This window comes from Malaclemys terrapin, chromosome 19, assembly GCF_027887155.1.
Source record: "Malaclemys terrapin pileata isolate rMalTer1 chromosome 19, rMalTer1.hap1, whole genome shotgun sequence".
NCBI classification, from domain to species: Eukaryota; Metazoa; Chordata; order Testudines; family Emydidae; genus Malaclemys; species Malaclemys terrapin.
The window spans coordinates 5,605,614-5,629,840 of NC_071523.1; the positions used below are offsets into that span (position 1 = coordinate 5,605,614).

Genomic DNA, 24,227 nt, shown 5'->3' on the forward strand with positions numbered 1-24,227 from the left:
TCCTTTGTATTTCTCTGGGGACACAGAGCGCGGAGGGGAAAAGGCATCACAGCCGTTGCATCCCCCAGGGGACCCACTCCCCTTGCCCGCGTTGACGCAGGAAGCGTTGCTACGGTGCACACAGTCTCCACGCAACATTAGGAACCAGCTAGGTTACAAAGCACACAGCGCCAGGCGTGGTGCCCGCTCTGCCGGCTGGGCAGTGGCTGGCTGAAGGGAGGGGGGCTTAGGACCAGCTCTAAGGCGAGGCAGCGGCGCCCAGCAGTGACCGTCATTGCACATACCAGCCGCCTGCTTTACAGAAGCCCCCTGCACGGGAGGAGATCCCGCGGGATGCAGCCCCCGCCCAGAGCGACGGGCGGGAACCTGCCAAAGGTGCCAGGCAGAGCGGTGCCAACGTACAAAGTCTTTTAAATTAAAATATAACATTCGCCCGTCTCCCCTTCCCCTTCCCCCCAGTGGGCTAGCTGAGATTTTTCTCATTTGTATCAGGGTGTGTCTATGAGGGGGTAGCCATAGGGCCTGCCCACAGAACCATCCAAACCTTTGAGGTCAGAGAACAAAGCCAGCTGCGCACAGCAATGGTGGGGGGGTGGGGTTGGTTGGAGGAAGGGCCTGGCCTGTAGTCAAGGCTGACCCCGTAGTCACCACGGTCCCTGATCCGCACTGTGTCCCGGCCCTACCCAAGGTGCCGCGCAGTGCGGGGGCATGGCTGTAGCTGAGGGGTGTGACTAACATCCACACGGTAGCTGGGCCCTGGAAATCAACTATGGTCTTGTAAAGAGGAAGGACCAAACTGACTGGGTTTGTAGCATTTCCGCCTTTAGGAGCTTATGGGAATTAGACATCCCCATCCCCGTGCCTTGATGGAATTTGGGTATCTAACCCCCTTAGGCGCCTTTGAAACTCCCAGCCTCAGAGACCAGGATGACTTCCTAGTACAAACCAGCTGCTCGCTAGCCAAACGCCAAAGCCCCTGACCCCAAGTGGCTTGAGAACGCATCTGTGCAGCGAGCTGGAATTGCAGGGGGGAGCACAGAGACGCGCCCATGTTAAACCAGCCGGGAGCTCGTCCGAACTACGTGGAGACAAGAAGCCAAAGTGGCAGGTGGCGGCTTGCACACAGACCACGCGCTCGCGTGGCTAGCCGGGAGCGCCGCGGGTGGCCGGCTGCCGGCTGGAGCACAGACACTGATGCGGATGCTTCCCCTGCTCCCCGGCTGTCCCAGTCCTCGGGGAACCCACCGGGGGACGGAACGGGTCTTGGTCTCAGCGCAGCTCAGCAGCCTTGGCCGAAGGAAAACCAATCTCAGCCCCAGACTCGGTGCAACCGGCCCAGTCCAGCGAATGCCGCCTCTAAAGGGCCAGGCAGCCCCAGCGATCACCGGTACGACGGATGCTGTTGGTGTTGCCTTGCCGCACTGTCTCAAACCAATAGGCGGCTTCTAATCACTGCTCCCAGCAGCATCCAGGGAACTGGAACTAGCCAGCTCGGCAGGGCCCCTAGCGCCATCCTCAGGGCAGCCCCGTGCCCCCTTCCTGTCCCGGGCAGGGGCGGGGGACCTAGTTATAAAACACTTCGTCCTCCGAGAGGGAGCTGCTGTCCATGTAGTGCAGGGAGTTGCTGAGCCGCTTCTGGCCGACGCTGGTCGTGCCCTCCTGCTCTCTCCCCACGCAGGCCTGCTCCTTCTCCGAGCTGTCTGCCCGGGAGCTCCCGGTCCGCGGGGAGCCGCAGGGGAGAGCCCCGGGGAAGGGGTGGGTCGAGGTCCACCTGTCCACTCCGGAGTGCACCCAGGGTATTGGGGAGGTGTGGGTGGAGGAGGAGCAGGCGGGCAGGCTGCCTTCCAGGTTGGGGCTACTTATCACCTGGGGACTCAGCACCAGCTTCTCCTGCAGGTAGATGCTCTCCAGGTCTGAAAGCAAAGCCGGGGAGGGGAAGAGTGTGTCAGGGACTCAGCAGGGCAGGCTACTGGCAGCTGGCAGGACCCGGGAGAATGGGCAAGGACAACACTTGGGAGTGGCCACCAATCCGGGGTGCCCAGCTTGAGACACCTGGAGGCGCTGATCACCCATGGCTCCAGCTGGAGTTGCTGCGGCCTCGGTCCATCCAGGGCCCCAGTCCTGCCCTCAGCTCCTGGGCTTGCGGAAGGGGATCCCCCAGGGATGCAGCATTGGCCTAGTGCAGGGGTGCCCCTGTGCTCCATGGCCCCCAGCTGCCCAAACACACCCCCTTGGAACAAGATGACAGACATGGAGCCAGGGAACCACCCCTGACTGATACAGGACACCAGCAAGGATGGCCCCGAGGGACCCTCCTGAATCTGTGCCATGCAGGGAGGGCTGGGGAACATCAGGAGGGTCTCTCATGGCAGAGAGGAGGGGGAAGGTACCTTGAAGCTGTACAATCTCCTGGGAGCTGCCCCCGTAATTCATTTCTTCATCGTCTAGCGAGGACCAGGCGCTCAGGGTGGCCTCGGTGATGGCGAATTGTTCAGCGACCCCTGGGCAGAACCGTGGGAAACCAAACACAGGTTACAAGGGGAGGAGATTGATACTGGGCCGTGTCCTGAACCTGGCTACGCCAAGGTAAATCTGGAGTGACATCACTGAAATCAGAGCGAAACTGGATGAACACCAGTGTTCCCAGGAGGAGAATCTGGCTTGTCCCCGGCAAACCAGCAGAATTCTATCACCAGGACATAGGAAGTCCCAGAGGGGATCCAGCCACGCTCCATCCAGTCCAGTGCCCTGTCTCCAGCCGGGACCAGCACCCTGCTCGGGGGGAAGGTGTGATAGGGGGATCACGATATGGAAAACGCTGGATGGCAGTGAGGCTGAGGGAGTTTTAGCTGGGTCAGGCCCGGGAGTCCTCTGCATGGGTTACCATTTGGCCGACAGCTAAGGGACATGCCAAATGCACGGGCACTGCTCCCCGCCATTCTCCCCAAGGGATGCCCCAGTGCGCAGCCACTTGCAGTGCTCCGTCACGCCGCTGCACAAGTGGAGTTGCTGCTGGTGCATTCCCTGCTCCCCCTTCCCCCAGCACAGATTATCCCCTGCAGCCTCCCCGCTGCCCACCCACCTGCTGCAAAGCGTGCCTCCCTCAGCTCGTCCGTGAGGTAGGAGTAGTGCTCTTCCTCCGTCAGCCACGGCTCACAGCCCACCTGCGGGGCGCTCCAGCCTTTCCACTCGATGAGGTGGGCCACCCGGCCGCGAGCCATGGCGGTGGGTTTGGTGATGTGGTCCTTTATGGTCTGGACTAACCCTAAAGCAGAGACGGGAGGAGCTGGACTGAAGTGGGCGGGATTCAGAGCAGTGGGATCGATGCACCAAGACTTGGTGCTGAAGGAACGTCCTGCGTGACTGATCATGTCCATGCTGGGTGGGCATCTGCACTGCGGTAGCCAGTCCCCAGCCAGCCAGCCCCACTCACCACAATCCTCTCCTAAGGGGCCACTACAGCAGCTGGCTTGGATTCTTCCTGGGGCTTCCCTAAGGAGCTGGTCAGGAATCTAGAGGGACATTTATAAGATGTTGCCTGGTTTGGGATTGAGGGGCGCTGGTGGAGTTGTGGTTGGGACCCGAGGTGGAGGAGCGGGGGGCTGTGGGTCAGGATTGAGGGGCGCTGGCGGAGCTGTGGGGGGGACCCGAGGTGGAGGAGCGGGGGGCTGTGGGTCAGGATTGAGGGGCGCTGGCGGAGCTGTGGGGGGGACCCGAGGTGGAGGAGCGGGGGGCTGTGGGTCAGGATTGAGGGGCGCTGGTGGAGCTGTGGGGGGGACCCGAGGTGGAGGAGCGGGGGGCTGTGGGTCAGGATTGAGGGGCGCTGGTGGAGCTGTGGGGGGGACCCGAGGTGGAGGAGCGGGGGGCTGTGGGTCAGGATTGAGGGGCGCTGGTGGAGCTGTGGGGGGGACCCGAGGTGGAGGAGCGGAGGGCTGTGGGTCAGGATTGAGGGGCGCTGGTGGAGCTGTGGGGGGGACCCGAGGTGGAGGAGCGGGGGGCTGTGGGTCAGGATTGAGGGGCGCTGGTGGAGCTGTGGGGGGGACCCGAGGTGGAGGAGCGGGGGGCTGCGGGTCAGGATTGAGGGGCGCTGGTGGAGCTGTGGGGGGGACCCGAGGTGGAGGAGCTGTGGGCTGCGGGTCAGGATTGAGGGACTCTGGCAGAGCTACCTGCAGGATGCCTTGGACTGGAATAGCAGGGGACGGGGCTAGTGCAGGTTGGAACTGAAGTCCACCATTGCCTCTGCCTGAACCGACCTCAGCCTGGGGCACTCCCAGCCTGCCCCTCTCCCAGGTGCACCCTCCCTTGGCAAGGTGGGGTAATGTTTCCTCCCAGCAAGAGCGCCTCCTGCAGGCCTGCGGCAGCACTTCGCACAGCGCTTTTTGCATGGCTGGAACTTGGGGCTATTTCCCTGAAGCAACTCCATTTTCTCATGTCTCGTTGAGCAGGGAGTTACGTGACACTTCCCAGGGCAAACAATGCAGCTCTCTGCGGGTGCACTGATGCGGTATCTAACTGGACGCTTCCGCCCCCCTCAATAGAGCACAGCAAATCCTGGCATTCAAGTGGCACTAGAGTCTGGGTATTAGACCCCTGCGGCTGGCCCCAGTGGGGCTTGGGTGGCAGGGCTATAAAACTGCCATGTAGACATTCCCAGGGCTGGAGCCTGAGCTCTGGGCCCCCATGAGGAGGGAGGCCAGCCACGGGTGTCTAGTGGCCATGTAGATGTACCCTTTCATTCCGCCAGAAGATGCTACCTTGCACAGCACAGAATTTCTCTTCTCAAGAGTGAAGTTAGCACTGGTGCAAGGAGCTGGATCGACAAATTACCACTGACCCCAGCTCAGCTCCAGCCCAAACAAGAGCAGCACCGTGCACCTCCGCCCTGCCTCTGGGGCCAGAGGGACAGTCAGTCTCCAGGGCTCATTCATTCATGGATCAGCCTCTCTGCTGAGTGCCAGCTGGGATGATGGGCACCAGTTCACTAGGAACTGGACTGAGCCCCCTGAAACGCATCATTACATACGGGCCAGTCTTCAGGTAGTCACGGCTCTTAATGACCAGGGCTGGATCCCGATTTCCTGGTGCTCGCATCTTGGACAGCTCACCCAGGGATGATTCCAAAGCCAAGTGAAGCCCTCAAGGGAATGTCTACATTGCAATTAGATGCTCGGGTCTGGTCTGTGCCGGCTGACTCGGGCTCACAGGACTCGGACTATTTAACTGGTTTTCCAGGCCTTTCGGACTCTACCGGGAGCTCTTGCAGCAGGGCAAACAGGACGAGCTGCCCCTCATATGCAGTCATGGCTGAGATAGCCGCCACTTTTATAAATCGGAGGAAGGGGCGTGGCTAAAGCATTGGCCACGCCTCCGAATGGCCCTAGCCCCACCCAGAATTGGGAAGCGGATAATAAAAGCCTCCAGCTGCTATCTCTCTAGTGTGAGGTGGTTGTTTAGGAGACCTGCTGGCCTAGCCCTAAGTGGCTAGAGGAAGAGGCGAAGCATCTCTCCCGTGCTATCCAGCTCCTGGTGCCTTGCTAAAAATCACCATTTCTGTTATTTTACCCTTTTTATCATAAACTTCACGGTGGTTTTTCCCCCTTGCTAAGCCAATAGGAAGCTCCCCACGGTCTCATGGGATTTCCAGGGGCTCTGGGTCCTGAAGACCTGACCCCTGGTCAGAGTGTTGCCCCCTGCATCACCACAGCCGTGAGCCGTGTTCCCCCACATCTGTCTGCCCGGGTCACCTCCTGAGCAGGTTCTATCTGTTGTGCTAGGTGATGACAGCAGAAGACAGCTGTGGTGGGAAGCCATGGCAGGAGGGGCGTCTCCCAGGGAGCCAGGGCCAGTCCCATGGAGGGCTCTGGAGACCTTGAACCAGACTGTGTGTTCAGGAGGGAGACGGGCTGCTGTATTTTGTATCATCTGGGGCTTTGTCGGGGCGTGTGGCTCCATTCCTAGATACAATGAATTGCAGAGCTCAGGCCTAGAGGTCGGGAATGTGGGGGTTCTGGGGGCCAAGTGTGTGTCTGGTGGGATGGGGCATCATCTCCTGGCCAGCTGCAGATGGGGGAGGGGTTCTGGCAGCATCTGGGGAAGCTGTGCAATCACCTGAGGCCAGGTGTCCCCAGCAGTGGGGGATGACAGAGAAGACGCTAGATCCCCCTTCCCACCAGCATCCCCTCAGTCACTTGGGCCAGCGTCACCCACCGCTCGCCATCCAGGTGCTGCCTTGGGCACGGTGAGAGCTGGGTGTTGTGTACGGGCTGCCCTACCAGCTCCCCGAATGGCTCCATGTAGCCGTTGAGTAGGATGGGGAGGCGGGTTGGGACTGAGGGGCACAGCAGCGCTGGGTGGGAGCCTGGACTGGGCTAGGAGGGCTTTGGAGGCAAACAAACGGATACCCGTGATGCTCCGAAGGGATGGACCGGGCCATGCCTGCCCCCACCCCCATCCCATGCCGTGCTCCGAGCAGAATCGTCCTGCCTCCGGCACTGGGGCCCTTTCTCCGCTGCGGCTCTGGGAAGGCAGCCTTGGGCATTATTCCAGCGCCACCGGCCTCGTGGAGAAAAGGGAATCAGGCCAGCCGGGCCAGCCGGCTGGCAGTTTCCATGGAAACAAACACCTTATTAATCTCCACCACACACAATTAATTACGCCGGAGCTGGTGGGGAGGGGGGGGGAGGACGGGACAGACGGGGCTGCTGCTGGAAGCAGATAAACTCCCTTCCCTCCTCTTCCCTCTCCAGGGCCAAGGCAATTAGAACCGCTCAGCCTGGCCTGTGGGTCCCGCTGGTCTCTGGCCTGGGGGGGGGGGGAGGCTGCTTGTTGTTATGGGCAGCACTAGCTTCTTGCAAGAGCCACGGGCGGCTCTGAGCTGTGAAAGGCACGATGGCATTGACCAGAGGATTTGGATGGCTCTACCCCTAGGCTGAGCAGTGGCCCTACCCCTACCAGAACCAAGGACCCTTTAGTCTCGTCAGCCTTTGAGGTCAGGATGTAGGGACTCCCCAGGCGGTGACGAGGCGGGGCGGGCTGTGTTAGCCAGTCTGGGAGTCAGAGAGGCTTGCAGGGGCTGGGTGTATCCAGCAGCCTCGCTAAAGAATCTCCTTTCTGTTCCCTGGAGCCAAGGCATGGCTCTTGTCCACCCCGAGGCCCGATCCGGCGGGAGGATGGGCGCCCCTGGACAACCCCTCAGTGGGGGTGGGATCGGGCCCCTTCTGGGATCGGGCCCTGGCTCTAGCAGACCAGCTCCACTTGAATGAAGAATGAGGAGACCCCTTCAGGCGAACCTGTCAGAAAGCTCCTCTGAGACCGGGATTCACCCCACCAACGACACGGGGGGCAGAGAAGCCCCTGCTGGGAGCTCGGCTGGAAATCTGGCCTGGCTGCCCCGTCCTGCATCTTTGCACCAGTGCTCCTCTGGGAGGCTGTGCTTGGCCGTCACGCCAACCCAGGGCTCAGGGGTGATGGAGCCTGGCGGGAGGGAGGGATGGTCTTTACCTACCCACCAGAGAGGAGGTCGCCAGGGCCGTGACGTTGTAACCGCTGGAGCCGAATTTGGAATCGGAGAGGATCCCACTGGATGTCTTGAAACATTTCTGCAGAGGGAGGAGAGACGCAAAGGCTGGCAAGACCGGCTGGGTCAGCGGGGAGAGAGCCGAGTACCCTCAGCCAGCCCCACGTCTAAGAGAGGGGACCCATGCAGGCCAGGGGTGGGGGCCTCCAGGGTGGGGGAGCCCCCAGAGGACCCAGCAGCCAGGACGAGATGCAACGGATGGGTGGCATTCTGCTGCGGACTCGTGAGGGGGGGCTCGTGGGACCACGTCTAGTGTGCTCTGCTGCTGCAAAGGTGGTTGCAGAAGTTCCCGTGCTGGTAACTCCAGGGGCAACTGTAGTTAAGTGGCCATCATGGGGTTAACTGGGTTGCACAGAGTATTATGGGATGGAGCTCCATGCCGCCCTTACTTTCCGATTTATTCTGGCGTAGTTCCCCCCGTGCCCCTCCCCCCCCCATGCTCTGGTGTGATGCAGTTAAATAAAGCAGCAGGTTCCCAGCCTGCAGGCGGGTGAGTAGACTGATCTTTGTTGCCGAGCCAATCCTACAAAACTCACAGAGATGTGCGTGGGGGGAGGAGGGACATGCTCAGTGTCTTCCAGGTACCTCCCAGCTGTGCCCAGTCTGCAGGGTTGGTTCTACACCCGCTGGCACAGAGTCCCGCGATGGCTAGGGTCTGCAGGACCTCACTGTCCCACGAAAGCCCAGTGGTCCCATTCAGGGTGAGGACCCTGTGCCGGCCTTGTGGCCCACCAGAGCCTCCCCATCCTCGCCGGAGCTGAGCAAAGGCCAGCTGATGTGATCACCTTGAACCTACCTCCTCCACTTGCCACAGTTTTCCTGGGACTTCCAACCTGGCCAACCTCCCGCAAAAAGCACAGCTTCTTGCATAGCAACCACCACATGCATCCACTAGGGGGCACCGCTTCAGCCACACCCTGCCTTGCATTCTCCCAGGAGCTCAGCATAGGGTTCCAAGACTGTAGAAGTGCAATGTACCCCCAGGGCCACCCAACCCACACTGACCTGCAGAGGGTCCCAGCAGAAATCCATCTGGTTTTCCTAAAACACACGGGAGGAAACGAATTAAAACCGGTGCCAAACCCAGGGCTCCCCAGCCACAGCCCCTCGTTAGCTGCAGATTTGTCACGGGGTGGAGGGGAAACCGAGGCAGCTCTCTGAGGTAGGGCCTGTCTTCTCTGTACAGCGCCTAGCACAGTGGCTCCTTCTTCTGTCTTCCTTCCTCCTGGCTTGTTTTAGTCATTCATTCCCCTCCTTTCCCCATTCCCTTCTTCTCCACTCCAGCAAGTCACTGCTTTCGTCTTGTTTTCCCCCTTAACCTTGACTGGGGTTTGCAGGTGGATAATTCTTTATTCAGACAGCTTGTCTGAAACACACAAAGCTACACAATTCTCTAAGTGGGGGGGACAGCAGTGTGGCCTAGTGAGCAGGGAAATGACTTGCCCACAGTCACGCAGCAGGTTAGTGGTAGAGTGAGGAATAGAACCCAGGTGTCCGGATTCCTAGGCAGGGGCCCTAGCTGCTAGACAACACTACCTCTCTAACTCCCTTTCGCGGTTGTTTATAGAATGGTGTTGGATGGACAGGCCTGAACCCAGCACTGGCCTGGCCAGGTAGCAGCAGCTTCCCCCGTCATATACACAGGGTAAGGTAATGCTGTTGGTGTTGACCTGGGGGAGGGCTGGTCAGCTCCTTAGGACAGGGCCTGTCATTCTGTCCTGGGTTTGTACAGCGCCTTGCACAATGGGGTCCTGGGCCATGACTGGGGATCCTAGATGTTATAATAATAATAATAACACGGCCCATTCAGTGCTTGGCCTCACTGGAGAGGCTGCCAATAAGCACAGGCAATACGGATCCCTGGCCACTTGGCCTTTGTCTGAGCCACCAAGCTGCTGTTACGCGGCCCACTGAACAACCTGTAATAGTTTTCATTCCCTCATGAACGGGTGAGCGGCTCCCCTGCCTGTTTCCCATCCCTGAGTCATCCTATCTCCTAGAACTGGAAGGGACCTTGAAAGGTCATCAAGTCCAGCCCCCTGGTTTCACTAGCAGGACCAAGTACTGATTTTGCCCCAGATCCCCAAGTGGCCCCCTCAAGGATTGAACTCACAACCCTGGGTTTAGCAGGCCAATGCTCAAACCACTGAGCTATCCCTCCTCCCCATCTGCACTCCTTGCCAGGGGAACTCTCAAGGTGACCTTTTGGGCTGCAGGGAAATGTTTAAATCCCCTCCTCCCTGGGTGACCAGACAGCAAATGTGAAAAATCGGGATGGGGGTGGGAGGCCTATATAAGGAAAAGCCCCAAATATCAGCACAGTCCCTATAAAATCAGGACATCTGGTCACCCTACCAGACCTTTACAAGCCTCAAGGTTTGTTTGCCAAACAGCAACTAGAAGTCAGTTATAACAGCCACCCTCACAGGTCATCAGCAGGGTTCGAACCCAGGTCCTTCAGCAGCATGGTACAGCTCTTTGGAGCTAACTCCATTAGTCAGTGGCAGCAGCCACTGCCTGTTTGTCTCACTGAGGCCAAGCTGCTGGAAGGGGCCACAACACATAGATTGCATATTCCTGTAGCACTTGTGATGATTGTCCTGGGGGCCTGACTCTTTGGTTACCTTGCTGTTATTCTTCTCCAGGGCAGCTGCAGGCACTTGCTGACTGTCATGATGGGTGGAAGGAGGGCACTGTGGGTGGCTGGCGATGGAATATTCCTTCTGAGCACTTGTGAAGAATTCTGCAACCGAAGGAGAAAAGAGATGGGTGAGAGGTGGGCTGGGCCTGGTAACCCTACTTTGCTATCTATTTACAGGGCAGTTATAAAAGAGAGGCTTGGAAAATTGGGGAGGGGGGAGATGGAAAATTTCAACTTTTTGGCCCAAAATTGAACCCCAAAACTTTCAGTTTGGAAATGGTGCTGCGGTGCCTCATGGGACTTGTAGTTCAGCTGCCTCATGTCCCCATTCTCCTCTATAGGACAAGCTCTTCAGCCAGACTACATCTCCCATGATGCACCGTGGTCTTGCCTGCTGTGCTACCACAGCGCATCATAGGAGTCCATGGCTCTGGTGTCTCGTGGGATATGTAGTTTGATGGAGAACTTGGCCCACAGAGGTGAATGAGAGCGTGAAATAGCCAAACTACAACTCCCATAGGGCACTGGGGCAGCATTTCCAAATAGAAATATTTTGATTTTCAGGTGTTCAGCTTTTTGACGAAATGTCACCATTTTTCAAGGAAAGCAGACACTTTTTGTGAAAAATTTTGTTTAGTCGAAAACCTAATTTTCCATCAAAACCAGCTTACATGGAAAATTTCCCACTAGGTGTGACAGAGTGCTAGGAGCCGAGCACAGACCCAGCGTTCTGCTCGCTGAGGCATTAGCTAGTCCCCGCTGGGCTGGATTTAACTGGGGGGATGGGTGCTCAATGGTTTGATTAGGTACGAGGTTGATGAGCTAAAGCGAGCAATCAACCTGCCAGCTGCCAACAGGTCAAGGCGAGGAGGGAAGTGCAAGGGGCTGTGGGATCCTGAGATCTCTGGAGAGAGGGCGAAGGAGGCTGCTTACTTCCCATGGCATGTTGCTGGACTGGTGGAGGAGATCCAGCAAATAACACACAGGTGCTTATAAACTGGGAAGCATCCAGCCTCTTTGGGTGGACCCGAGGGTGGAGAAGGGAGCCTGTTACACAGGTCTAAGTTATGGATCAAAATATGCCATTGTGGGCATCCAGAGGCTCTCTCAGTGGCTTCTATGCCACTTAATACTGTATCTATCTATTCCCTCTGCTCATCTCTGGCCCCTTCCACCTGACAGCCACCCAGTGCTCCACAAATGTTAATGGTTCAACCTCACACTCCCCTTGTCAGTATTTAGGGAAACTGAGGCACAGCCTGCCAGGAGTGTTCCTTGGCAGGAATGGCCACCTCCCTCCCTCCTGCAGCAGTGCTCTTTAGTAATCCCTCAAGAGCTGACCAGGCGGTTTGAACTTTGGCTTGTTTTATGTTTGTACAGCGCCTAGCACCACGGGGCTGGACCCGTAGGCGTTGCCTCAGTGCTGATAATCAATAATGATTAGAATTGATAGGCTTATTTTATTTAATTAGGCTTGAAAACCATTAATACATTTACTGAACTGGGCAGCATCGTTCGTGGTGATTGCATGTCTGATGGAAAGTCCGGAAGAGGTCAAGCAAGTGCCGGATGTGAAAAACTCAGCACAGGAGGAAGTTCAATGCAATTAGCAAAAACGCCAAACACAAGATCCTTAGAACCAACGTCCTACATGTCCTATATGGAGCAAAGGCCTGGAAAAATAATAAGTCCCTCTAGTACAAACTGAACAGCTTTCAGTGCAGGTGACAGAATCAGCAACGAAGAGATCCTAGACCAGGCACAACTACCGACATCAACGCTAATGCTGCAGAAGAAAGGATGGATGTATTTGGAACACACCACGATAATGGCTGAAGGAGAGTTACTGTATCTGAATATAAAAATGGTGGGAAATGAGTGCAGGCTGGGGGTAATTGGGCTGTTTGCCTAATGCACCTAGTAGTGTGGGCAGACTGGCGATGATGAGAAAACATCTGCCCTTAAAGCGCTGGGAGCTAGGACACCAATTGACACACCTGGTCCATACAACAGATACAACTCCGACCCGTGTAGCCACACGCCAGGGTAATCAAATAGAGGAGAATTACCTGAGCCCACTTAGACAGGCCCTAGCCATCGCTAATTCTATCCCCAAAGGCAAAAAAGCCCATGCACCCTACAGTATTCCCCGCACATCAATGCATTTGGAGTAGTTTGGACCAGGGGCGGCTCTATGTATTTTGCCGCCCCAAGCACGGCAGTCAGGCGGCTTTCGGTGGCACACCTGCGGGAGGTCCGCTGCTCATGCGGATTCGGCGGCATGCCTGCGGGAGGTCTGCCGGTGCCGCGTCATTGGCATTCCCGCCGCCGAATTACCGCCGAAACCGCAGGACTGGCGGGCCACCCCCCGCGGCTTGCCGCTCCAGGCACGCGCTTGGTGCGCTGGTGCCTGGAGCCACCCCTGGTTTGGACCAAGAGGAGAACAAATTTTAAAGTCGAGGGCCCTTCGTGGGAAATGCCAGGCACAGCTCTCGCTGTAACGTGGTGTTTGTGGCCTACAGAATAAATTGCGTGGCCAGGCAAGCATCAGGAAAAGCTCAGGAAGACAGGCAGGGAGGTGAAGTGTAACAGAGACGGGCAAAGGCCGTTGCGAGAGCCCCTGTGCTGGGGCTGTCTCTTCTAGGTGACCTGCGTTAGGAAATATAATTGGGCCCTGGGCCCTTTCATGCTGGGATGGACACACAAGGCCTGGAAGGCAGCTTTGGATTTTTTCTCTTTGGTGCTTACTTTGCATTCAAAATTCAGGTCTTGTCTACTCTGGGTTTCCAGGGCGACACTAGGGCTGGTTGGAGACCTGGTCAGATCCTAGCCTCATGTGTCATGAGAGTAAAAGCTGATTAACTGAGAGGGAGGGTGGGAGGGAGGTTATTTTGTTCAGACTCTTTAAACCTCTTGGGTTTGCTTTGTGTTAAACAGGCATTTGAGACAAACACACAGCAAACGCTTGGGAACAAAAGCCCCTTTGCTAGAGCTCTGACACCTTCTCTGCTGCAATTTAAGCCTGAAGAGCGCTGACACTCTCCATCTCTAGGATCTCCAAGGAGTTCTCCAGCAGGACCAGAGACGAGCAGATATTTCAAAGGGACAGAGTTAGGAAACGAACCTTTTCCAGCCTTCTTTATCCATCCCCAGGAAGCAAAAAGGCCACAACCACTTCCCCTTCTCTCTTCACAAGGCCTCTTGCAGCAGTCTGGGTTCAGCATTAGCATGGAGCAAGGATTTGTGCTGCCTTGTCCTTCCCCCGCAATCCTCATCGACGTCTGAGTGCACAACCAGTTTTGCCTCTGTCCCCGCTGGCCGTGCCCTCCCGGGAGTTTGCTAGGGAGAGGATCGGCTAAGGATGTTCCTGTACTCCTCGCCCAGTGTGACATGTTCAGAGAGCGTTGGGGGGAAACTAGCAGAGCTGCTGATGGAGCCGGCTGACCGTGCTGGGCCTGGAAAAGGGAGCCCATGGCTGGTTCTCTTCCACCCTCATCCACCTTCTCGGGGAAGGTGTCACCTACTCCCTTACCTGCACTCCAGTCCAGCCTGCTCAGATGGCACCTTCTCCACATCTGCCTCCGTTCTGATCTCTGTCACCACCGCCGTGCCTGGTGCTCTACAGGCCAATGCACGATGACAAGCTCCCTGCTTTGACGAACTTCAGGTCTGTGGGGCCTCCAAACTCCTACGCCCCCGTCACATGACTTCCTACTGGGAACAGCCCCGTTGGCTCCACTGGGATTAGCTCACAGCAGTAAACACAACCCCGCCGGAGTAAGCATCCGAATGCTCAGCCCCTTAGGGTACAGAGGTGCGAAGCAGTGCAGGCAGGTGCAGCATTGCCAACTCTCGTGATTTTGTCACAAGTCTCATGATAATTATTGTTTCCCGGAAAGCTCCAGCTCCTGGAGTCAGGTGGATGTGTGCTGATTTCAGCCTTCATTCTTAAAGAAGTGTCTAGCCCTCATGGCTGCGGAAAAAGCTTCAAAATGTGACCCCCTAAAGGCTCAAAAAGCAGAAGGGAAATAAAAAGAGCCCCAAATCTATTATTTTTATATAATCTCATGATTTTAAAGCCAATCTCATGATTCCTGGTGAGCCGGACTCCTGATTTTTCAACCTTTGGAGTTGGCCCTGCTGTAGGTGTAGGCATACCTGCCCTAGCTTTGTGATCTAGCCAGCATGGGCCTGAAATGTGAGGACGTATCCAGGGTTCCAACAGGCTGGTACAACCCGTGCCAAAGCCCCTCCTGCTACATCTTCGTGGCTATTTTCAGCTGTGCTAGGCAGATCAAAGCTAGCGCGGGTACATCTACCTACACTGCATTCGCACCTCGGATTATGGGGTCGACATGCCCTAAATTTGACAACACTGTCCGTGTGCATGACACACACCAGGGCCAGTGAAGGCCTTGGCTTGTCTAGACATGGGTCTGGAAGGCGTTAGCTCACGCAGGGTAGGCTTTAACTCAGCCCCTTTAACACATGTTGAAGGCACATTGCCTTGTCTACATTAGGCTGTTAAGACATTAGCTAACACCTTCCAGACCCTAGTCTAGACAGGGCCTCGGTCTGTATGGGAACCTGTGTGTCCCTTCCATATTGGGAGGGCTTAGAACAACTCTCCGTGCTGGAATCTGGCCGGGGCACGGGGGTCCAGGCTACGACGCGTGAAGCCACCTAGAGTCACCAAGATACTGTTCAGAGCAAACCGTGCCCTGCAGCCCTCTGTGTTTTCCATCTGATTTCAACATCTGCCTCATAGGGTGACCAGATGTCCCATTTTTAAAGGGACAGTCCCGTTTTGGGGACTTTTTCTTATATAGGCACCTATTACCCCCCCACCCCCTGTCCCGTTTTTTCACAGTTGCTGTCTGGTAACCCTACCTCATACCCTTAAAAATCTCATCCCCTTTGAGAACCCGGCGGGCGGCCGCGTTGCCTTTCACAGCTGATTTTATGTATTTTATCCCCAGTTCCTGAAAAGCCATTGGCACTTCCTCCTGGAAACCATGTTCTCACGCCCCGCTGCACCCTCGGCGCCTGCTTTCAACTCAGGGCCCTCTCCTGCCCCGCTGAAACCTTGCAAGCTTCCTCAGCGGGAAGCCCTTGTCCTCCCTCAGACAATGCAGCCCGTTCACAGCTTTGGCTCTGATGCCCCCGGCTGCCTGACCGTGGGGAGGAATATCATGGAGGCAGAAAATTAGTTTTCAAGTGTGATTCTGCTCAGAGATGTGCCTTGATATAAAGGGTTTTGTGAGGCCCCATGTTTATTTGTCCTCAAAGGTACTTCGGCAAATCCTCTATTGATTTCAGGCACCTCAATACCTTTGGGGATCTAGGCCTCCAGTGATTCCAGATCAAATGTGTCCCCTTTCTGAGTAAAGAGATGAGGTCTTTTTAGCTCCCGGCCCTGCAAACTCCTCCGGGCTCTGAGGGTCACGCTGGGGGTTCTCATCCTTCTCCCCAACCATCGCCAGTTGCAAAGGATCAGCTGGCAAATTCTACACCCGGGCAGCCCCCTCGTCTTCAATGGGGCGGATGGGAATAGAGGGGCCAGCTCTGGCGATGATGCGGGAGGCAGAATTGAATCCAGCTCACCCCGTGCTGGCTCCTGCAGGGCCAACGGGAGCCAAACGTGGTTGTGTCCCTCAAGCGAACAGGGTGGGATTCTCGATCGCCCTACGCCTTGTGCAGCGGTTGGTGCTGGAGCAAAGCGGTTGTGAACGGCTCCCGCACGCAAATGGTCAAAACGAAAACCACCTTGGTCCTGAAAGCAGTTCAATCCTCTGGAAATTGGCGAAGTCTGAACAGATCAGGACTCTTTGAACCACCTCAAACAGGGTCCACGCGATGGCTCGCTAAGCAGCTGAGCTGAATTGGTTTTTTTATTAGTGTTTATTATTTGTATTTTCACAGCAGGTGGAAATTCCAGCTATGGAACAGGGACATGGGGCTAGGCGCTCTACAAACACAGAAAATCTCCCCCATGGAGATGGGCTCTGAGCAGGGTATCCGGGGATAAAGTCATCCACTCTGGAAAACACATTCGAGAAAAAGGGGAGAATTTCTCAACAGTTTGGCCTGGTAGCACGAACTCAGGACTGGGCTTTTGGAGACCTGGGTCCTAGTCCAAGTTCTGCTGCTGGGTGACCTTGGGCAAGTCCCAGCCCTGTTCCGTGCCTCAGTTTCCCCATCTGTAAAATGAGATAATGAGACTGCCCTCCTGTGCACAGTGCCTGGAGCTCTATTGGTGAAAAGTGCTAGCTGAGAAGGAGGTGTTCTGAATCTTATTTACATTTTATGCCAAATCTCTTTTCCAGCTTCAGGCCCCCTGCATAGCCTGGCTCCGGGTGGCGCAGTTGAGAACACCATGCTGTGTGTAGCACCGGTCCCTTTGCAAGCAGCACCTTGCAGCAGGTGCTAACGAGCTCGCTAGAGCTCTCCCTTTCCACATCCTTCTCCCCAGCAACTAATCTCCCCCGGGCTCCCAGCGGGCAGAGCCCTAGTGCATGGCACATGGCAGCATCCTCCACCTAAGAGGCTCTGCAGACAGTAATATTATTAAGTGTAACCGACGGTTCTGGGTGGTGAGTCATAGGCACAAGTACAGTATGCCACTCCTGCCCAGACTCACAAGGCCACATCTAGGGAAGGATGCCACAGGCTGACGCTAAGGCCTTGAGAGAATAAAATTCCTCTTCTCTACAGATATGTATAGGGAGTGTATCTGCAGAGTGCCATGGGGTCTGGTGCAAACCTAGGGCATTTCAAAGGCTTTGCTTCTCCATAAGCAGTCTCTCCTCTGCCGGTTCCGGCAGCACTTAAGGCTTTTAAGTGTGTGTGTACAAGGTCTTTGCACACACACACACACACACACACACACACCCTATATAAAATGTGCCTGGAGCTGGTTAAAAGAGAAACCGGAGCTTTCCAAATGGAGTGGAAGCATTTAAATACACAGCTCCCCCCGGAGTTGAACCGCACCAGATCTAATCCGTCTGCTCTGATGTGGGTGGGTGTGAAATTAGAAGCGTCTGTAACAGCCACCCACTAAGAGGAACTGCAAAATGTTGGTGTTTTGGGATAATGTAAAAGCACAATTGGGTGGGCTTTTTTTTCTTCTTCGGGCCAGTGTTGATTTGGGTGGATTTGTATTTTCTGAAATCCTGTAGTAACTGAAAAAATGGATTATTTTTACAAGGCTGGTTTTTGTCTTCAACTCCTGTGAGTCTGACCTGAGATTGGAGCTCTGAGGGGTGTCCCACCCCAGGCAGCTTGACAGAGCACAAGAGATGTAGATCTCAAAGGATATCGGTAGCGTTACCCCCATTTTACAGGCAGGGAAACTGAGGTACGATAAGTGGTAATGACTTGCCACAGGTCACCCAGTGGAGCCAGGACTAGAACCCATGTATTCTGAAGTGTGAGCGCACACTCTGTCCACTAGGCCACACTGCCCCCCTTAAACTTACACCACTGAAGTGCCACACAGATATTTACAGATTTCCCCTCACGCTGCTCCTGGGAGGCTCAGTGCGAGTGTGGCCCCCTTTGTCCTTGTCACCCGGGTCCACCTGGAGCTGAGACCTTATCAAGAACCCTGGTGTGATCGCACCTCACCAGCAGCCAACAGCAAGGTGTCCCCTCACTGCTCTGAAAGCAAAAGAAGGACCGAGACACACAGCCATGGAAAAGCCCTGCCGTGCAGACTGTTTGTACCTCCACCGTTTGGCTGTGAAGATCCCGAGCGATTCAAACATACGTGACTCAAGGGAAACGGACGATGGCTCCCGGGGAGGCATAGCTGGCTTCCGTGTCACTCTCCAGGCTAGGCTGATATCGAGGTGCACCGTTCGCGATGTAAGGTGACGTGTGTCATGACAAGGGCCTGTCTAGGCCTAGCTGTGCGCACGGGGCCATGTTTTCAAAAGGACTCCATGTGCTTGGAGAATCTGGCCGATTCTCTGTCCCTGGTCTGTTTTGGCTCCAGTGTCTCCTGGACTTTTTAACGGGCCTTTCATCTCTAGTTTGTATTCAGATCAAGTCAGTCACAATTTAAAAGCTGGTGCTATCTCAGGGCTGGCGTGGCATGAGTTTTCCCGTGAGACTGATTTCCACATCCTAAATATCACCTGCACACCCAGCAGTCTCCAGGAGAGAAGCCAAGACCCTGAGTGGCCCCTGCCCTCACCAGCGGTTGCCTCTGGGTTGGCAAGGGAGTGTTGGCAGAGGATGCAGGGCGTTGTGGTGCAGGTGTTGGAGCTAAGCAGAATTCGCTACTGGTACAGGCCTGTCACCTCTCCTGGCTGCTCTTCCCCCCCCACACCTCTTCCTCTAAGCACTTCACATCCAAGGGCCCAAGACCTCCCCATCAACCTCCCCGTGATTGTCCATCAGTCCAGAAGCAGGGAGCTGGACAGGGGCGTCTCTGCCAGTGGGAGCATTTTCCCAGTCCCTCGTCCATCCAGGCAGGGTTCCTATGCGCAGCGTCCACTGTCTCCTTGGCTTCCTTCTCGGCATGGTGGGTGCTGGTGTCCTCAGCTCTGTGTCCCCTTCTGGACCCCTTGCTTTGCCCCGGTGACCTGTTTTCCCATCCTGGTTTGTTCATTTGTTGTCCCCAGTATTCAGTATATTTCTGGGCCCTGGGGCCCCTCCCTCACCCGAGGGCCTTCTGTTGCTTTGATGCGCTCTGCCCACCAGTCCCAATCACCAGATAGGCTCCAACCTTTCACCAACACCCAACTCACTTTAAAAAGCAGCCCAGTAGTACATGAGGAACACATGCTGACACCAGCTTTCCTTGTGCGTTATGGAGTCTTCACCACTGGCTCTTACTGGCATGGGGAGGCTAGTCCCAGTGTGCAGCCTTCTCCGTGGCGATGCGCACTGCACCCCAGAGGTGGCTGCATTTTGGCGTGGGATGAAACGATCATTACAAATTGCTTTACAATGCAGCTTTTAGGATGAAAGCCTCTGTTATAAGGGAATATTTCCTTGGAAAATATGACTCTCTGGGCTGAATTCAATACAAGTTGCCCATGGAAGCTGAGGACTGACCATGGTTTTTGGGACTAGACCCCAGAACGCTGCCGCCCCTGTTGTAACTCCCATACCCAGGTTGCTTCAGGGCTGTTTTACCATTTGAAATCACCCTGGGGCAATGCGTGGGAAAGATTCTGGGCCCGATTCTGTGTATGCAGGCATAAATCAGGAGTAATCCCACCGATCTCAGTGGACTCACACTGGTGCAAACAATGGGGACCTCTAGCTCGATGATGCTCGCTTCCCCCAGGCTTCCCACCTAGCACCAAATGCCTCCCCTTATTGCCTGCTCCTCCTGGAGTGACTGTCCCAGAGATGTGGCAAGTTGTCACTGCCCCGGGGTTGGAAGACAGGTACCTGGCTGTCTGCATGCAGCAAGCCAGGACCTGCCGTGGCAGAGTCTGTCTCATCCTGGCTGTGCAGGGCAGCTGCTGCTCTGGGACCAGGGCTGACGCGAAGGGGCTTGACCAAGATGCAGGAGGCTGGGGTTCGGGAGGGGAAGATTGGGAGTATTATGACGCTCAGACCAGGGCTCCCTCCAGACAGTGGCTGGAAACAGCTGTTTCAGACAAAGGTGCAAGAAACCCCCTAGTGGACACAGATGGAATAACCTGCCTTTAGGGGCAGTTTCTGCCTGACCCGCCTCAGTTAGTGTCCTGTTTATGCCCTGGAGCATGGGGACTTTTACCCAGCACATGAGTGAAGTTCCAGCCAGTGTCCCAGGGGAGCCTTGTAGTAAAGGCAAAAGCTAAATGCCCCACCCCCAGATCTGCCCCTGCCCCCCCAGCCAACAGCCCTCGGCTAGCAGGGAATAAAGCCATTCCCTGACTCCTTGTCCTGAGTCTCTGTTATATTCAGTAACCCCCCCACCACACACACACACATGCGCATCCGAGGGGCTGGCTGGCAAGGCGGGGAATGGGCAGACACCCCCATGGGGGGGCAGACACAATCCTTGGCCTGGAGAGCAGCTGCCTTTGGATGGCAGGTGCGAGTCGTCTTCTCTCTCCCCTCCCCCCAGCCCCAGTCCTCCCTCCGCGCTGGATGGCACTCACCTTGGGACACGCAGGACCCCATCATGGGGGGCTTCTCTTCATCCGCCTCGTGGACAGCTGGGGGTTCATCTCTTCTCTCCCCGGCTCGTCTGTTCCCAAGCCAGCTCCGCCGCCTGCCCGAGGTGCGGACAGAAGACCCAGCTCCCCCTCCCAACCCCCCCCCCCCGTTTTATTTTTTTCTTCCTCGGCGCTCGGTTACTCCTCCTCCCTCGCTCCCCCCTTCCCCAAGTTTGCAGGCGACCGTGGCAATGTCTCCGGCGAGCTGCAGGGGAAGAGGAGGCAGGTGGCGGGCGCGGCGCGCGGAGGAGAGACAGACGGACGTGCACACACCGAAGGGAAGAAAAAAGGCAGCTCTCTGCCAGTCAGGGCTCCTTGGGGGATTAGCCGTGCTTTAGCCACCTCCCCTCTCGCCTGGCTGCTCTCCCCGCCAGCGCTTGCCAGAGCCGGGAAGCTGGGGGGGGGGGCGGGGAAGGGGGGCTTTGTCCTTCCCTGCCCGTGGAAAGGAGCCCACTTGTTGTGCTCCCTGACAGCACGGCGGGCCCGTTTCTCCCCGCCCTGACCCCAGGCGCTGCCTCGACCCCTGAGTCCAAGGAGGGTCAGGCCCAGCGGCTCTGCCCGGGAAAAGGGACACCCGCCCCGAGCCCGGCGGTGATGCTGAGGGGGGTTACAAACAGGCTCCTGACAATGTAACGCCAGCCCCCCCCCCGAGCTGTGACTGAACCACTTTGCAGGGGCCCCAAAACTAACACTTGTCTCCGCCGGCTGCTGAGATCAGCATGCGGGGTGGGAGGCTTGAGTGACCTGGGGGCAGGGGCTTCTCAGCAAGGGGGGGCTTGATGTTGGAGTTTGCTTCCCACTCCCCCCACCTGCCCAGTGAGCTGCACTTCGCTGCTTCCAGGGCAAAGAGGGCGGCTCACCCCTCGGCTCTGGCATGCACTTGGGGGCAGGGATTGTGGTGGTGATGGTGGGGCGGCTCCTAGGGAAGGCAGAGGGGGTTGTTTGCTTGTACCAAGGTCTCTCTGTCAAGACAGGACTAAGCAACCAGCGCCCCCCCCCCCCCCCAGTTTGGATTATGGGCAGCCCCCTGGAAGCAGCCAGCACTGGAGATTTTCAGGTATAGTCTGTGCTTATGATATTTCCGGTCTAAGTCACCTGGGCCCAAGAGGTTGGGAGAAATTCCCTTTACAGTACTGCGAGTCTTGCGATATGTGGTGTTTTTCTGAAAGCCCCAGCTCCCGGAGCCAGAGGAATCTCAGCTTTCCTTTGTTCCTAGTAAGCTTCCAGCCTGCCTGGTTGCAGAGGAAAACATGGAAATGTGACCCCAATGTACCCTAAAAGCTCTGGAAGTAGAAGGCAAAGATAAAGAACGCCACATTTATTTTTAAAAAATCTTGATTTTTAAGCCAACCTTGAGGTTTTGGGGGGACCTGGACTCACGAGGCTGGTGGTACCACTTTGGGGGCTGAAGAATCGCAAAGCACCAGCTTGTCTTCTCCTTAACAAAATCCTTAGCTCCTCAGCTGGTGAAAATCCCCGTTGACTTCAGCGGAGCTGTGCCAGTTTAGAGCAGCTGGGGATCTGGCCCACTGACTTAAATGGAGCGACACGGATTTGCGTCAGATGAGGATCTGCCTTTTAATTTTTGTAGACTAGAAACTCCAGCAAGTGCAATCTCAAGGTGGGTCAAAGCAGGTTAGAAGCTCCCAGTCTGCCCGAGCAGCTGCCCTGCCCAGCTTTGTCTCCAGGCTAGTCGATGACATGCAGGCACTGAGTAGAACATCAGTTGCAACAATGTGTGTTCATTTTACTGCTGCCAGGCCAATAGGAACATGGCAGACAGCCGGTGTTCTGACTGAGAATAGAATTTGCTCTTTCCCTCTCAAAGTGTTTTAGAAACATACTGAGTGAAACCCCATCATGACCGGGGGAAGTAGATGAGGTCCATGGCTGAATGGAAGGAGTGACGCTTTCTACCCAAGTGCAGCTGGAAAACAAATTCTTGGGCCCAGGTCCTCAAAGGTGCATGATTTCAATGGGAGTTAGGGACCTAGATATCTTTGAGGAGCTGGGCTTTTAAGACGGCTGCTGCTTTGGGCATCTGGGAGCAGCCAGGGTCCGTCGGGGCATCCAGGTTACAAAGCAGCAGATAAACGTCCGCTTTGGGACGTGGGTTTTTTACCCACGAAAGCTTATGCCCAAATAAATGTGTTAGTCTTTAAGCTGCCTTGTTGTTTTTGTTCTCTTTGGGAGCTGCCCTGATCTCTGCCATCTCTCCTGAACCCTTCCCCGCCTCAGCCCGCTGGCTCTGCCTTGCCAGTGTCTCGGGGCGGGATGCCCCCTCCAGGTGTGACTCTGCCCTCCCAAGAGCAGAGGGAGGGAATGGCCCTGCGGGCCTGGTGATGGGGCATGCACTCCACACTGGCAGAGAAAGAGTTAACTGGAGCGGGAGGGCAATAAGTGCACCTGCCCGCACCTGGAGGGCGGGCCAGGCCCAGCTGAGGGGAGCTGGTGGCTAATGAAGGAAGGATTCCAGGGGACTAGGGGGAGGTGGGAGGTGAGTTGGTCTGAGGACCCTCTACTGGCGAACGGCAGGCAGAGAGCTGTGGACACGCTGACAGTCTGGGGAGAGGCAGACAGGAGCTGGTCCTCCAGGGAGAAAGCCCTGATGGGCGGCGTGTGGTCCAAGAGCAGGAAGGGGCTCTGCAGAGCCTGGGAAGGAGTGAAGGGTCTGTGGAGGAGGGGGCCCAGGCAGGAGCTGCCTAGAGACAGGGTGAGGTTGGAAGTGGTCCAGGGGCTCGAGGGAGCAGACTGCAGTGGCTTGCTCCAGGGTCCCTGGCCTAGAACTGGCCCCGGAGGAAGGTTGTGTGACCCACGCCCCCATATTGAAGGGGTGTAAGGAACTGAGCCCAGAACTGGGCCGAAGATCTGGCATGAGGTTACTGGATGGCTGGGTGGTGGAACCTGTCTCCACCTGGAACGTGGGGGCTGTAAGTGAGCTGGCCGGAGGGCTGACTAGGAGAAGCGGCTGGATCAGTGCAGGGCTGGAGCAGCTGTCATGCAGGGACGTCAGCAGAGGTCATCCGGGAATGCCATGCCCAGCCGTGAGGGGGTGTGTTGCTGGCTGGTGAGTCACTGCTCTGCATGCCCCCTGTGCCCGTTCGTGGGGCCCCTTCCCTCCAGATGACCCTCTGGCTGCACTGTGGTAAAGAACCATGCGATGTAAAACCACTATCCTACTAATACACTAACAAAACTCTGCCGAGGCCCAAATGTCGGACGGCACACGTGACCAGGCCCCAAGGAAGTTATTTGTGCCGGAAAACTAGGTTGGGGATGGATCCCTTTCTTCAGTGCAGCTCGTTCTGCCCAGCCCTCCTGGAGAGTTCAGCCCTAGGCGGGTGGGGGATTAACTTTGCTAGTTGACACAGTTCATTGTGGCAGGAGAGATGGGCTTGTGGCTAAGGCAGAGAAACCATCTCAAGGGAAACCTCCCCAAGACTTCAGTGTGGGTCGGTGAGAGGGAGTTAACTGAGACGCTGCAAAGGGGATAGACTTCAAACTCTTGTAAGGATTTTGTTGGACTATTGGAATGCTGTCGTACTAGGTATTCCTGGAGAGGAGACGGGCTAAAACGCTGGGAAAGAGACCCCGTAGAATGCAGCTGGATTTAAGATTTGTAATTGGCCTGTTTTAAAACACAGCTCCTTCGATGGCTTCTTCTAAGCAACTGATTTAAACATTTGCTTCAATGTCATAGGATGCCGTTAAGACCGCTTACCTTGCCACTTCTAATCTGGCTGGTTAGTTATTAATCACCAGCAGGTCCACCGGCCCTGAAACAAAATTTGTTTGCCCATCAGTGAACATTCTTAGCTGGCTGACGATACACAAAAGAATGGATTCG

General features: G+C 56.2%; 1 protein-coding gene across 1 annotated transcript; it reads right to left on the reverse strand.

Moving 5' to 3' along the window:
* Nucleotides 1-39: 39 nt before the first annotated feature.
* On the reverse strand, nt 40-20,445 carry FAM131C (family with sequence similarity 131 member C). The gene is made up of 7 exons (XM_054009380.1): nt 20,324-20,445; nt 10,201-10,319; nt 8,582-8,617; nt 7,505-7,598; nt 3,083-3,265; nt 2,391-2,501; nt 40-1,913 (listed from the first exon to the last, which is right to left on the reverse strand). The coding sequence occupies exons 1-7, from the start codon at nt 20,346-20,348 to the stop codon at nt 1,564-1,566; spliced, it is 918 nt and encodes a 305-aa protein (XP_053865355.1). The 5' UTR covers nt 20,349-20,445; the 3' UTR covers nt 40-1,563.
* Between the last annotated feature and the right edge of the window lie 3,782 nt (nt 20,446-24,227).